Raw genomic sequence first — 15,867 nt, 5'->3', positions numbered from 1 at the left:
ACGTCAGCGGGGGGGCAGAGTTGTTAAGACCAACAACAATAAGACCGCGAAAGATCGCCATTTTTAAGCGGCGAGAAGCCGCAGCTGTACAAACGCGAAGTCATCCATTATTATTATTATTGTTGTTGTTGCTGCTGCTGCTTCTTCCGTGTTGTTTTTGCTTTGATATTCGCGCCAAGGTTTAAGCAAATGTAGCGACGTAACTGACGTATACAGCGACGTAATGACGTATACAGCGACGTAATGACGTGGCACCGCGAGCGATGGAAAAGCAAACTGGTTCTCAGCTGGCTCGCAAGTTGAACGAGTTGTGAACCAGCACCAGCACTGGCTCCGAACCAGCCCTGGAACTGATTTGGTGGAAAAGGGGTATACGTCATCGTGTTGCAAGAATAAGTGGAACGATAGCACACTGTGGATGCGCATAAGCATTACAAATCACCAGAACGGCGAATCGTGATCTCGCGATACGAACAGCTGATCTCGCGTCATCAAAGGTACACAAGAGAGTTTGTTGAAGCTGCTATGTTGTAATGTCGTGTCATAAGAATATAAGGATGAGCAACAATAGCGAAACTTCGTAACCAATCAGCACTCATCCTGATCGAGTTCGATTACCCGTTCTACTTCTTGATAAACTTCGGAACCAATCACGAAATGAGAAACCTCATTATCACTTCGTAGTATTGGAAGACAAACGAAATTCACCTCATGGTACGCCAAGGCTACAGATTCGATAACGAGTAAGTAGTGTTTATTTTAAGAACACTTAACTTTTGATTGTCACGGCTTTTGTTTGGTCCTTCTGAAAGGTCTAAGACTGCAAGGTTTTTTTTTAAGCTTTTTGGCAGATACATTTAGGTCCATATATATTTGGACACTGACACAAATTTTTTTTTTTTTTTTACCTGTTTACTGAAACATATTCAGGTTATAGTTATATAATGGATATGGACATAAAGTCCAGACTTTCAGCTTTCATTTGAGGGTATCCACATTCAAATTGGATGAAGGGTTTAGGAGTTTCAGCCCCTTAACATGTGCCACCCTGTTTTTAAAGGGACCAGAAGTAATTGGACAATTGACTCAAAGGCTATTTCATGGGCAGGTGTGGGAAATTCCTTCGTTATGTCATTCTCAATTAAGCAGATAAAAGGCCTGGAGTTGATTTGAGGTGTGGTGCTTGCATTTGGAAGATTTTGCTGTGAAGAAAACATGTGGTCAAAGGAGCTCTCCATGCAGGAGAAACAAGCCATCCTTACGCTGCGAAAACAGAAAAAACCCATCCGAGAAATTGCTACAATATTAGGAGTGGCAAAATCTACAGTTTGGTACATCCTGAGAAAGAAAGAAAGCACTGGTGAACTCATCAATGCAAAAAGACCTGGACGCCCACAGAAGACAACAGTGGTGGATGATCGCAGAATAATTTCCATGGTGAAGAGAAACCCCTTAACAACAGCCAACCAAGTGAACAACACTCTCCAGGAGGTAGGCGTATCAATATCCAAATCTACCATAAAGAAAAGACTGCATGAAAGTAAATACAGAGGGATCACTGCACGGTGCAAGCCACTCATAAGCCTCAAGAATAAAAAGGCTGGATTGGACTTTGCTAAAAACATCTAAAAAAGCCAGCACAGTTCTGGAAGAACATTCTTTGGACAGATGAAACCAAGATCAACGTCTACCAGAATGATGGAAAGAAAAAAGTATGGCGAAGGCGTGGTACAGCTCATGATCCAAAGCATACCACATCATCTGTAAAACACAGCGGAGGCAGTGTGATGGCTTGGGCATGCATGGCTGCCAGTGGCACTGGGTCACTAGTGTTTATTGATGATGTGACACAGGACAGAAGCAGCCGGATGAATTCTGAGGTATTCAGAGACATACTGTGTGCTCAAATCCAGCCAAACTGATTGGTCAGCGTTTCATAATACAGATGGACAATGACCCAAAACAAAGCCAAAGCAACCCAGGAGTTTATTAAAGCAAAGAAGTGGAATATTCTTGAATAGCCAAGTCAGTCACCTGATCTCAACCCAATTGAGCAGCATTTCACTTGTTAAAGACTAAACTTCAGACAGAAAGGCCCACAAACAAACAGCAACTGAAAACCGCTGCAGTAAAGGCCTGGCAGAGCATTAAAAAGGAGGAAACACAGCGTCTGGTGATGTCCATGAGTTCAAGACTTCAGGCAGTCATTGCCAACAAAGGGTTTTCAACCAAGTATTAGAAATGAACATTTTATTTACAATGATTTAATTTGTCCAATTACTTTTGAGGCCCTGAAATGAAGGGATTGTGTTTAAAAAATGCTTTAGTTCCTCACATTTTTATGCAATCATTTTGTTCAACCCACTGAATTAAAGCTGAAAGTCTGAACTTCAACTGCATCTGAATTGTTTTGTTCAAAATTCATTGTGGTAATGTACAGAACCAAAATTAGAAAAATGTTGCCCCTGTCCAAATATTTATGGACCTAACTGTATATTGAGAAGCCGAGATCAAACTCCTGCTATTCGCTTTAGAGTCTTTACACTACACTTGTGAAGAAAAATGTGCTCATTAGTCCTAAATAATGCTTCAAAGACAATCCATGAACAAGTGCTTTCTTTCTTACCATTTTGAAAGTAGATCAAGTTCACGGCACTGGATTTAGAACAAAACGCAGTGAATAAAATTGGCAACCAAAATACTTCAAGTCCTGATGCTACTTGTAAGAGATGAGGCGAGTATAACTGATAAACATGTATATATGCTATATTTACTGTATGGACATGGGATTAGAAAACTATTTTATTTATAAGCAGTACCACATGTACACACAGTATCTACTTTTAAATTTACTCTCATCTTCACTGATTCGACGACACATCTACAGGACGAGGTAAACTGACTGAATCCCGGACTTCAGCGTATTATTTCACGCAAGCCGAATGAAGAGCAAAGTTATAAAACTGTCTTCGTTTAATAGAGAATGTAACTGAACTTAATATCAAGCCCCCGGTGGTTCAGGTTCCGACATGCACCCAAGTGGGCCAGCGGTTTCAAGTGGCCTGCAACAAAGGACATCGACTGGGTACCTTTGGTTCATGGTGTGTGTGTGTGAGATACCTGCCCTGGCCACGCCCAGGAAAGGATGGCAGGATATCAGACTCGCCGTTGAGAATTTTCTTGCAAACAATCTGTGATGGATAACGATTCTAAACACTTCATAGGACACACGTCAGCAGTATTATTTCCAAATGTCCGACAGCAGTACTATTACGTACTGTATAGCACAAATTGTGACTTTTAGCACCTTTGCCTATTAAAGCGGGGTCTATATGCTCCCGTCATCACTCAAGTTTGGAAACTTTGCACTTTTTTCACACAAGGAAGGAAAAAAAAATAAAAAATATCGGCCTTCTGTGGTAACTCCTGGGCATGTGGTCTGGGAATATTTCTGAAATATTAAAATCCGAAACGAGGCTTTATGTTTTTAATTAGAAAATTTTTTTTCCCCACAGGAGTGGAAAAATATACTCGTATTCAGACAAAATAAGTGACAGCCTTTGGTTTTAGGTGAGCGTTTGATTCCAGTGATCGTGAGGTTCACGCTCACTCTCACTCTCGGCAGATCGGGTCGGTGTGTGTTCTTCAGCCACCCAAACAGGACGATCTTCATTGTTCCATGCAAATCAATGTGACAAGAAACCATTTGACGTAGTGACCTCAGGCGTGTCCGTGGGATAGTGTTGCTGGGACTTTTATCCACGTTGATGTCACTGCCGCGCTGAGAAAGGTCCACAACCCAAATAGGTCCCTTTCCACTCATTGGTGACCACAAAGTGACTTTTCCTTTCTTTTTGCTGCTTCATACACGTCTGATCTCACACACAACCCTGTTGTCCTCCTGGCAATAGCCTTCTCCCATCTCTTCTTCTGAATGGAATTTTTTTCAAGCAACTTGGCTACTGATGCAACACAAAATTTCAACGACTGTGGCATCCACTGCAATCTGGTGTACTTAATCTGCCGAAAGTGTAGAAATCAACCCTGCAGGATCTGCTCCACGTATCATGGTCACACCTTGTGCAAGCCTTGAACAAGAGGGTGCGTGTGTCAGAATTGTAAAACCAGCACAGCCAAAGGGACCGTCAAGGCAGGTCTTTCAGGTTCTGTGTTCCAAAAGCCTCAAAGGTCCACCTGGTTCAGACAACCATCAGGCAGGGAGAGTCATGCCTTCAGGTCCCTATCAAGCACCCAAGTGCCCCCTAAAGGCAGGTTTAACATGGTATCGCCAACAGAGGACTTCCCATAGGATTTCCCCTTTGTACTGGAGTCTCATAAAACACCTCCCGACAAAGATGCCAATCTGATTTGGGTGGCTTTGAAAACTGCCACTTCTCTGGCAATCCTGGGAGAACCGAACGCTCCGACAACAAGCTCCCCTGCACACACTGATGGCCAGAGGAGTCTGGGGTGACCTGGTGACTGATTCAAGACTTTCTGCACAAGGTGATACACTCGAGGCCAAACGTTTACGCTAAAAGACATTCAACCAGGTCTGAAATTTCAAGGTTTTGCTTCAGTATTCTTAGATATTCCTGCAAACACCTCGTGATGTCCTGCACACTTTGAGAAGTAAGAGCTTCTTCCTCACGTGTCAGCCTTTCAGAACCTGGTGATGTCAGACTCTTCATGGTGGATGGACATACTCGGGTATCCGATGCCTCCAGCTCCTTAGTGGTGCTGTCTTGGGGTTCAGATGAACCTTTCAGAGCAAAGCTCATGTTCATTTGTTCCTCGCTCCTGAACCATGCAGCGTCTGTGCGCTCAAGATTTTTCTACTTGCGTACAGTCATTTGTACAGACGCTCGTGGTACCGTCAGTGGTTTGATAATTGCTTCTGAGGAGGAAAAGGACTTGCAGAGGTCTACAATTTCTTTTCTGAGGTCTTCGATTTCACATATCAAGGGTAAAAAGGCACGAGCTCTAAAAGGCAGACATTTTTATAATCACAGGTGCTCTGCAATTTAACTCATGATGATAACTGGCCAATCAGAAGCTTCTTAAAAAAAGGTCATCACATCATTTTTCTCTAATCTTCCAAACTGATCCATTTATTGGACCATTTTCCCTCGAAAAATAAACAAATGACCAATAAATGTCGTCTGGCCTGAACAATATTCACTCGGCGTCACTTTGGCTCTTGTTTAAATCTCACTGATGATCGTCGCTCTAAAGTTCAACTGTCCATCCATAAAGATGTCTTTAAAAAGCCGTATCAGAAAACTTTTCTGTATCAGAACTATAGTGTGTGAGAGAATGTCCTTGCGTGACCTGACCACAGCCTACCAGTGAACAGCTGTAAACCAAAAGCAAGTCTGAGCTTATACAGTGCATTGCAAAAGTATTCATCCCCCTTGGTGTTTGTCCTGTTTTGTCGCATTACAAGCTGGAATTAAAATGGATTTCTGGAGGGTTAGCACCATTTGAGTTACACAACATGCCTACCACTTTAAAGGTGAAAATTGTTGTTTTATTGTGACACAAACAATAATTAAGATGAAAAAACAGAAATCTGGAGTGTGCATAGGTATTCACCCCCTTTCGTATGAAACCCCTAAATAAGAGCTGGTCCAACCAATTCACTTCATAAGTCACATAATTAGTTGATTAAGATCCGCCTGTGTGCAATCAAAGTGTCACATGATGTCTGTATAAATAAATCAACCTGTTCTGGAAGGACCCGGACTCTGCAACACTACTAAGCAACATGAGAACCAAGGAGCCTCCAAACAGGTCAGAGACAAAGTTGTGGAGAAGTACAGATCAGGGTTGGGTTATAAAAAATATCCCAAACTTTGAATATCCCAGGGAGCACCATTAAATCCATTATAGCAAAATGGAAAGAATATGGCACCACTACAACCTGACAAGAGAAGGCCACCCACCAAAACTCACAGACCAGGCAAGGAAGGCATTAAACAGAGATGCAATAAAGACACCAAAGACAACACTGAAGGAGCTGCAAAGATCCACAGCGGAGATGGGAGGATCTGTCCATAGGACCACTTTAAGCTGTACACTCCACAGAGTGGGCGGGGCTTTATGGAAGAGTGGCCAGAAAAAAAAAAGTCATTGCTTAAAGAAAACACATTTGGAGTTTGCCCAACAGCATGTGGCAGACTCCCCAAACACATGGAAGAAGATTCTCTGGTCAAATGAGACTAAAACTGATCTTTTTGGCCATCATGGGAAATGCCATGTGTGGCGCAAACCCAACAGCCTGAGAATACCATCCCTACAGTGAAGCATGGTGGTGGCAGCATCATGCTGTGGGGATGTTTTTCATCTGCAGGGACAGGAAAGCTGGTCAGGACTGAAGGAAAGATGGATGGCCCTAAATACAGGGCAATTCTGGAGGAAAACCTGTTTGAGTTGGCCAGAGGTTTGAGACTGGGACAAAGGTTCACGTTCCAGCAGGACAATGACCCTAAACATACTGCTAAAGCTACACTGGAGTGGTTTAAAGAGAAACATTTAAATGTCTTGGAATGGCCGAGTCAAAGCCCAGACCTCAATCCAATTGAGAATGTGTGGCATAACTTGAAGATTGCTGGACACCAACACAACCCATCTAACTTGAAGGAGTTGGAGCAGTTTTGCTTTGAGGAATGGGCAAAAATCCCAGTGACTAGATGTGCTAAGCTAATAGAGACATACCCAAAGATATTTGCAGCTGTAATTGTAGCAAAAGGTGGCTCTACAAAGTATTGACTTTGAGGGGGATGAACACCTATGCACACTCCAGATTTCTGTTTTTTCATCTTAATTATTGTTTGTGTCACAATAAAAAAAAAAAAAACGCGCACCTTTAAAGTGGTAGGCATGTTGTGGAAATCAAATGGTGCTAACCCCCCAAACATCCATTTTAATTCCAGCTTGTAATGCGACAAAACAGGCCAAACACCAACGGGGATGAATACTTTTGCAAGGCACTGTATATTAAAAAAAAAAACAAAAAAAAAAAACACCATTTAAGAATAAGAAAGTAATGAAGGAGTGAAGGGATCCAAGTACTTCCTGAATGCCACGCATGTGTATACACACACACACACAATGTACATGTATAATCTTACCAGCAAGCAGGAAGGTGATGAGGCACGTCTCTTTGGGCATGTAAAGCTTGAGCCTGGAGCCACTGAAGACGTACTCCACCACAGCCTCAGAGCGGCCAGCTCTCTGCAAGAATGGCAGGAACTGCTTGGCTTTCTGGGTCTCCTGTGGAGAGAATCACAAAAAGCTGTGTTCATTTCTACCCTGTAGGCCTCCGTGTACTGCCTCGGAGTAATGAGTAAACCGCACCTTGTGGACAGTCTTTCAACGACTCTCTCCAAGCTGCTTCACAGTACGCCTGAATTTTTCCCCATATAATACTACATACATGCAAAAATTTCCTTACGACAAAAGGACCCCTCCGAGCCACTTTCAGGCTAATTCAGGGTGGGAAATCTAGATATTAATGAGTTCAGAGGGTAAGACTAAAATAGCAATTTAGATGCAAACAAGATCAACTGTGAGCTAGTGCTCACTTACGTGTCCCCCCCGCCGCTCTCGCTCATATCAGAATGCAAGGACTCTTATTATGAATGTTGACGTCAACAAATAATTACCCCTGAAACAAGTAAGTAAAGAGCAGTGTCTCTCCCTAGGGATTTCAAATAGCTTCCTGGTCAACTGTCATTTTGAAATCGTGTCAAAATCCACCCTATAGGTTTCGTAAATACATTCAGTCGGTAAACAGGAAGTCGATGTGCGACAGACCTGAAAACGGTATACGCAGTATAGAACCCCAAGCTGAAGCTCGGTACCAAAGATCAAGCAGTTGTGATTTATAATGGCTGAGAAAAGTGTTGTGAAAATTGTGTAAATTCACCCTATATGTTCTGTAAATACATTCAGTCGATGTGCGACGGACCTGAAAACGGTATACGCAGTATAGAACCCCAAGCTGAAGTTCAGTACCAAATATCAAGCAGTTGTGGTTTGTAGTTGCTGAGAAAAGTGTTACGAAAATTTTGCAAATCCACACTGTGTGTTTTGTAAATACATTCAGGTGGTAAACAGGAAGTCGATGTGGGACAGACCTGTAAATGGTATACGCGGTATAGAACCCCAAGCTGAAGCTCGGTACCAAAGATCAAGCAGTTGTGATTTGTAATTGCTGAGAAAAGTGTTGTGAAAATTGTGTAAATTCACCCTATATGTTCTGTAAATACATTCAGTCAACGTGCAACGGACCTGAAAACGGTATATGCGGTATAGAACCCCAAGCTGAAGCTCGGTACCAAAGATCAAGCAGTCGTGATTTGTAGTTGCTGAGAAAAGTGTTACGAAGATTTTGTAAATCCACGCTATACATTAAGTCGGTAAAAAGGAAGTCGATGCGCGACAGACCTGAAAACGGTATACATGGTATAGAACCCCAAGCTGAAGCTCGGTACCAAAGATCAAGCAGTCGTGATTTGTAGTTGCTGAGAAAAGTGTTACGAAAATTTTGTAAATCCACGCTATATGTTTCATAAATACATTCAGTCGGTAAACAGGAAGTCGATGCAGGACACACCTGAAAACGGTATACGCGGTATAGAACACCAAACTGAAGCTCGGTACCAAATATCAAGCAGTCGTGATTTGTAGTTGCTGAGAAAAGTGTTACGAAAATTGTGTAAATCCACGCTATACATCAAGTCGGTAAACAGGAAGTCGATGTGGGACAGACCTGTAAATGGTACACATGGTATAGAACCCCAAGCTGAAGCTCGGTACCAAAGATCAAGCAGTCGTGATTTGTAGTTGCTGAGAAAAGTGTTACGAAAATTTTGTAAATCCACGGTATATGTTTTGTAAATACATTCAGTCGGTAAACAGGAAGTCAATGTGGGACAGACCCGAAAACGGTCTACACGGTATAGAACCCCAAGCTGAAGCTCGGTACCAAAGATCAATCAGCCGTGATTTGTAGTTGCTGAGAAAAATGTTACGAAAATTGTGTAAATCCACACTATATGTTTCATAAATACATTCAGTCGGTAAACAGGAAGTCGATGCAGGACAGACCTGAAAACGGTATACGCGGTATAGAACACCAAACTGAAGCTCGGTACCAAATATCAAGCAGTCGTGATTTGTAGTTGCTGAGAAAAGTGTTACGAAAATTTTGTAAATCCACACTATACATTAAGTCGGTAAACAGGAAGTCGATGTGGGACAGACCTGTAAATGGTACACATGGTATAGAACCCCAAGCTGAAGCTCGGTACCAAGTGGTTATGATTTGTGGTTGCTGAGAAAAAGTGCGTTTTGGATGGACGGACAAAAGGTAAACCAGTAGAATAAGAATATCGCACAGGATGTTTCGTACCTCAGGTCGTATGATCAGGAATTTGTGTTTGTTCTCGGTATAATGCGTTTCTGAAGGGAAAGCAGTGGTTCAGTGAACAGCTAACCTTGAGCACCAACTTCGGTTGGTGAACCTTAGTGAGGTCAGAGAGGAGAGCATGGGTGGGAGGCAGAGGAGAGAATTTGCTCCAGACTTTATCAACCAAAGCTTCCTCGGTATGGCCATGCCTTACAGACAGCTCATAGACAGCTGTGTTGTTGTGCTATTTCAATATTATTAATTACCCAGCAAGCGTCATTGACAAAACTTGAAATAGTAGCGAATATGATCACGTGGACTGCATTAGCAGTTTTATGCTTGTATTTGAGGGTATACAAAGCCTACTGTCCGTTCAACAACTCAAAAAAAAAAAACAAAAAACCCACTGTCGTGTAAATACAGAAATAGAAACCCCAATACTCCAATATGTAAATACGAGTTTGATGCAAACTTCAAATTGCAGCTAACAATGATGAGAATTAAATAAAAGATAAACATTTAAGTGGTATCGTTAATACCCGCAGTCTAACGAACTGATCAAACTCCGTGAACAATTTAAAAAAATAATAAAATAAAATACGATGACTGCAATTAAAGCAAGCTTTGTGGTTACTGTTTCTAATCTCTGTCACATATACCTGAAATATGTGTTTACTCCAAGTAATGGCACTGAGTCTTTGTGTGAAAAGGGAAGATATAAATTCAGTTATTACTTGCTCATCATCCCAATCCTGACAGCGAGTGGTTTTATCGAGATGTACGCAGCTGCTGAAAGACTGGGCATGCCAGCTTAATTTAAGTGAAACTGCTTCCTGCGAGACAGCCTGGGCCAAAGAGAGCCACCCACTCCAGCTGGAAATATCCTACAGCTGTGACACTCACTGTACAGAGAAAACGAAGAGGTGGAAGGACTTTTTTTTTTTTAAATAATGTATATAAAAATATATTTTTGGATTTTTTAATACGAGAGGCAAGCATGGCTGAAAACAGCTAATGTTGAACTCTGTGTGTACAGAAGTTTACATACACTCATCATGGACAAGTATAGGATACAGTAGCAATTTGGCAGCACTCACTGGACTGACCAACACAAGAGTACAATGGGAAAGTCCCAGGAGCTCAGTGCAGATCTGACAAAGAGGATCAGAGATTTACACACAAAAATGTCTCAAGGAGCCGTTTCTAAACGACTACAGGTTCCAAGATCGTCGGTTCAAACAACTGTACAAGGTAAGCACAAGGTACTGGAAGGTGTAAACACTCTGCTGGAAGAAGACCCAAACGGTCCGCCTCAGTTGACAGGAAATTGGTTCGGATGGTCAGGAACAGCCCAGGAATGACCTGGGCACAGACCTGGAAGCTGCTGGAACACTGTCTACAGTCGAGTGAGTTTTACATCCGTCCTTGCTCCAAAATCTACACAAGCTCGACTAAAGTTAGCAGCTGACCACATGGACAAAGAAAAAGCCTTCTGGAGGAAAGTTTTATGGTCAGATGACCACAAAGACCAGAGGTATGTTTGGAGAAGTAAAGGTGATGTATTCAGCCCCAAGAACCCTGTACCAACTGTTAAACGAAATGGATGGAATAATGGCTGAGGAGGACCACCTCAGACTTCTTCAGCACAACCTCAACCCATCAGCTAGGCAGTTGAAGCTTGGACACCGTTGTGTGTTCCAACAGGACAACGACCACAAACGCATCAGACCAGGTTGTGGAATGGATAAAACAGGCTAACATTAGCTTTTGGAATAGCCTTCCTAAAGTCCTGACCTCAACCTCACAAAAATATACGGCCCGTCTCAGGTCGGTACCTGGAAACACACTAATTTAATACGAGTCTACCAATTCTGCCAAGAAGCGTGGTCAAATATCCAACCGCAATCCTGACAAAAGCTTGTCAATGGTGACCAAAAGCGTCTGGTCAAAGTGAAACCTGCTCAGAGATGATTTAGATCCTGTGATGACTTCAGAAAACTCGGAATAAATTACAGCTTGTGTACCAAATTCTTGTTTCTTATTCATGTTGTACAATCGCTCTGCCAGAGAAAAAGAGTAGTTCAAAGCCCAGTAATGGCATGAGATTCACGTCCATGATGAGCGTCTGTAAACTTCTAACTTCACTTGGATAATATTCTGGCTTCCTAAAGACGGTCGTCTCAAAAGCAAATAATGCGCTCGTGTAAAGCACTGCACAGAATACAGGCCTGAAGATCACGAACAACACGAGCAGCTTCTTCAAACACACACACCGATGTAGGACAGACAGGGCGGGGCAGGCGGAAAGTGAGCAGACGCTGAAGAGAAACGTGAAGTTTAGAAGAAAGCAACAACCTTTTCAATCAAACTAAATGAATGTGTTTCCATGACGTGAGAAGAGTCCATCTTTCCTCATTATGCAGTTAAACAACTTCACTGGGCCAAGCAAAATTTAATCTTCATCTGGTGCACAGCCCAGTCAGAGAGCGCTGCCAGCGTGGCACTGGCCCCTGGCACATCTGGACAACATCTGTACATCAGAGATTATTAATGAGGTTTATTAAATTATGCTGATTTCATCCCATTAATGTGAAGGGAAATAAACTGGTCCCATCATAAACCTACAGTCAGAGGACACACTCTCGGAGTTTTCACAAACACAAAGTCTCATCCAAAAGGATGCTGCTTTGGTTTTGTGCAATTTAAAAGAAAAGGAAACCCATTTTTAAAATACAGTTTTGAAGAGAGATTGTGATATAAACGAACAATTCATGTGAATAACTGAAAATAAGGAGCTCACACAACTGAGAGATCGGGCTCCGAAAGTCAGTTTCTATGCAGAATGGATGATTTCACGGAGGCCACCATTGAAAACATTTTAACCAATCAGAAAAATCCTCGTGATCGTTTCCGGCAGCGCCCTGACGTCATTTGGGTGCAAGACACGGAAGCGCTGCATAGCGAGTCAGACTTGAAGCTGCCCCTGGCTGGAGATTATTTCATTAAAAGTTTATATGAAAAAAAAAACTGAATTCCATTTCTCTAAGAAAAAAGTGGAGGGGGAAAGATAATACTGATGTCGCTGATAAACAGCGAGGGAATAGTGAACAGCTGATGTGACTGAATAGGGGAGGGAACTCTTCATATTTATATCCCCGGTACAAGTAGTGCTGCCGTGACGGCCTCGTTCTGCGGACTGTAACCTTGCTAGACAATAATAATAATAATAAAAAAATTTATTTATAAGCGCCTTTCAAGGTACCCAAGGACACTGAACAGTAAAAAAACAAACAATAAAAAGCAAAACAATAGGATAAGAACAACAATAATATCATGAGAAATCAATAATAATAATAACGTTATTAAAAATCAGAGAGAAAGTTGAGCCCATAATGCTGTATTATGTGGCCAAGAGGGAGGATGTAATATTACAAATAGTAAGGGTCCCAGGACAGAGCCCTGAGGGACACCAAAGAGATGTATTTTTAGCTGTTTTTTGAAAGTGGACAGTGTTGAGCATTGGCTAGTGGCAGGGCATTCCACAGCTTAGGGCCATTAACACTGAAAGCCCTGTCACCCATAGAGCAGAGCCAAGAGTAAGGGACTGCTAATAGGTGGACATCTGTGAAGCGAAGATTTAGAAGTAGCTGATATGGAGTTAGGAGATTTGATAAATAGGGAGGGGCCAGGTTATGTAGGGATTTGTAGACAAGCAGGATAATTTTGTACTGGATGCGGTATTTGACTGGGAGCCAGTGCAGGTTGTAGAGAATAGGAGTAATATGATCCTAGGGCCTGGTGTGAGTACCCACCCTAGCAGCTGAGTTTTGGACATATTGCAGCCTATTTAGTCGCTTGGCTGGGATGCTATCGAGTAGGGCATTGCAGTAGTCCAGTCTTGAGGTGATAAAAGCATGTATAAGCATTTCAGCTGCAGATGAAGTTAAAGAGGGACGGAGTTTGGAGAGACTTTTCAGGTGAAAGAAAGCTGTTTTAGTAATCTTTTTAATGTGCGAGTCAAAAGAGAGAGTAGAGTCCAGAATAACACCCAGATTTCTTACTTCAGCAGTAGTGAAGGTGAAATAACCAGGAATAGATAGCTGTGAGTGCTCCAGTTTTTTCAAGATAGAAGGGGTGGAAATAAGGATGGCTTCTGTTTTGTCTTGATTTAATTTAAAGTTCTGCACCATCCAACTGTTGACTGCATTTAGACAGTTGACAAGATTGGACGGAGGGAGTGGGTGAGAGGGTTTGGTCTGAATGTAAATTTGGGTTCCATCTGCATAACAATGAAAGTTGAGCCCATAATGCTGTATTATGTGGCCAAGAGGGAGGATGCATATTACAAATAGTAAGGGTCCCAGGACAGAGCCCTGAGGGACACCATGAAGGAGGGGTGATTTAGGGGATCTAAAGCCTCCAACTGACACAAACTGTTCTCTCATGGTAAGATAAGATTTGAACCAGGCTAAAGAAGAACCAGTGATGCCAAGCAGAGTTTCTAAGCGGCTCAATAAAAGATTGTGACATACAGTGTCAAAAGCTGCTGTAAGGTCGAGGAGAACAAGTATACTGACATGGCCAGTGTCAGCAGCTAACAGCAAATCGTTGACAACCTTGACCAGGGCAGTCTCGGTGCTGTGCATGGCCCTAAACCCAGACTGAAACTTCTCCCAAAGATTGTATTGGGCTAAATGCTCTTGGAGCTGACTGGCAACAATACGCTCTAGGACTTTTGCAATGAAGGGGAGATTGGAAATGGGGCGATAATTTTTAAAATCATCAATAGCTGCTCCAGGTTTTTTCAAGACAGGAGTGACGGCTGCTGTTTTGAGAGCCTGAGGGACTAATCCAGTTGAAAGGGACGAGTTTATTATCTTGACCAGCAGGGGGCAGAGAACTGGCAGGCAAATCTTGACCAAAGGGGTGGGCATAGGGTCGAGGAGACAGGTGGTAGGCCTGGATTTAGATGCTAAGCCGAGGACATACTGCTCATCGACTAATGAGAAAGCGGAGAAAGATCCAGCTGGTGGTGGACAGGGAAAGGGGACATTAGAGGGAGTGATGGAAGTGGATTTGATCTGCTTGTATATAGAGCTTAGAGCACGGGCTTGAACCGTGGTGCAAGTATTGGATATCATCATCAAGTTTTCAAATTGCTGTGAAAAACCGGGGTGACGCAAATACTCCAGGGATTTTCTGTCTGGGTTTACTCCCATAGGTCCGCCGCGTTCTGCAACACTAGGGGCGACGCTAAGAGCCACGCGGACGGTCTTCGGCATGAGAGAGGCTAGATAGAGGGACCACTTGCTGACAAGTTGGTCCTATATTCCGCATCGCATGCCGCTGGTATGGGGAGACCAGTCTGGGATGCCACGATGACGATCGGCAACCAGAAAGGTACTACTCCTCCAGGGACCTTGCACGCGCTTGACAACTCTACTATCGAGAAGATGGACGACTTCAAATACCTTGGCAGTTGGATGAACACTGCTCATGACATCAACTCCAGAAAGGCCAAAGCGTGGGGCGCCCTAAATTCTCTAATCAAGGTGTGGGCTGCCCCGCTGTCTAGAGACACAAAGGTCAGAGTGTTCAAGGCCTCAGTCGAATTCATTCTTCTCTATGGATCCGAGTCTTGGTCTCTAACGAGAGCACAAGAGCAATCCTTGGATGGCACGTACACCCGCATGCTCCGCAGAGTGTTCAACGTCAGCTGGCAGGACCATTGGACAAACGACCGCCTGTACGGTTCCCTACCATGCCTCTCGACCATAATCGCCAAACGCCGTCTGGCATTGTCCGGCCATGTGTTTCGTCACGATCAACCTGCCGCACAAGTTCTCTTGTGGGAGCCTGAGGCGAAGCGCAAAGTCGGTCGACCACGTACCACTCTGAAAACGGTCCTCGAGCGAGAGACGGGGTTGAAGGAAGATCAACTCCGAGCAGCTATGCTCGACCGGCGGGTCTGGGATAGGATATCTTATCAAGTCACCGGCTCGCTGGATGACAGATGATGATGTATATAGAGCTAATTTTGTTTTGAAAAAATTCAAGAAATTTACAACAAAGATCAGTGGAAGGAGTAAGAGGAAAGTTTTTAGCAGGCAAGAGAAGTTTGTTTACAGTAGAAAAAAGGGCTCTAGGGTTTCCTTGGCCTCTGGTAATGATGGTGGTATAATAGCTGGTCTTGGCATCAATTAGAGACTCTTTGTAGGCAGAGACATGGTCACTGTATGCCAGCGCATGAACTGTCAGGCCAGTTTTACGACCAAGTCTCTCCAGCTGCCGACCAGCAGCCTTCATTTTACGAAGCTCAGGTGTGATCCACGGAGCAGAGTGAAAGAAAGAGACAGTACGCGTCTTCAGGGGGGCAAGGTGATTGAGAGAGTCAGCAAGGTGAGAGTTGTAGAGCATGACTCCTCAGGGGATGAGTTTAATGATTTAATGGT

At 43.2% G+C, this 15,867-nt stretch overlaps 1 protein-coding gene across 1 annotated transcript in view; it reads right to left on the bottom strand.

The window, feature by feature from the left end:
* Positions 1-15,867, bottom strand: part of snd1 (staphylococcal nuclease and tudor domain containing 1) — a 193,415-nt gene that overhangs the window by 75,367 nt on the left and 102,181 nt on the right. Inside the window, exon 15 of the mRNA XM_060903884.1 lies at positions 7,134-7,275. Within this exon, the coding sequence (XP_060759867.1) occupies positions 7,134-7,275 (142 nt within the window). The remainder of the gene's footprint in view (positions 1-7,133; positions 7,276-15,867) is intronic.

Source organism: Neoarius graeffei, chromosome 21 (assembly GCF_027579695.1).
Source record: "Neoarius graeffei isolate fNeoGra1 chromosome 21, fNeoGra1.pri, whole genome shotgun sequence".
Lineage (NCBI taxonomy): Eukaryota > Metazoa > Chordata > Actinopteri > Siluriformes > Ariidae > Neoarius > Neoarius graeffei.
Note: the sequence above shows the minus strand (reverse complement) of the source record. Positions and strands in the feature narration are given on the sequence as shown.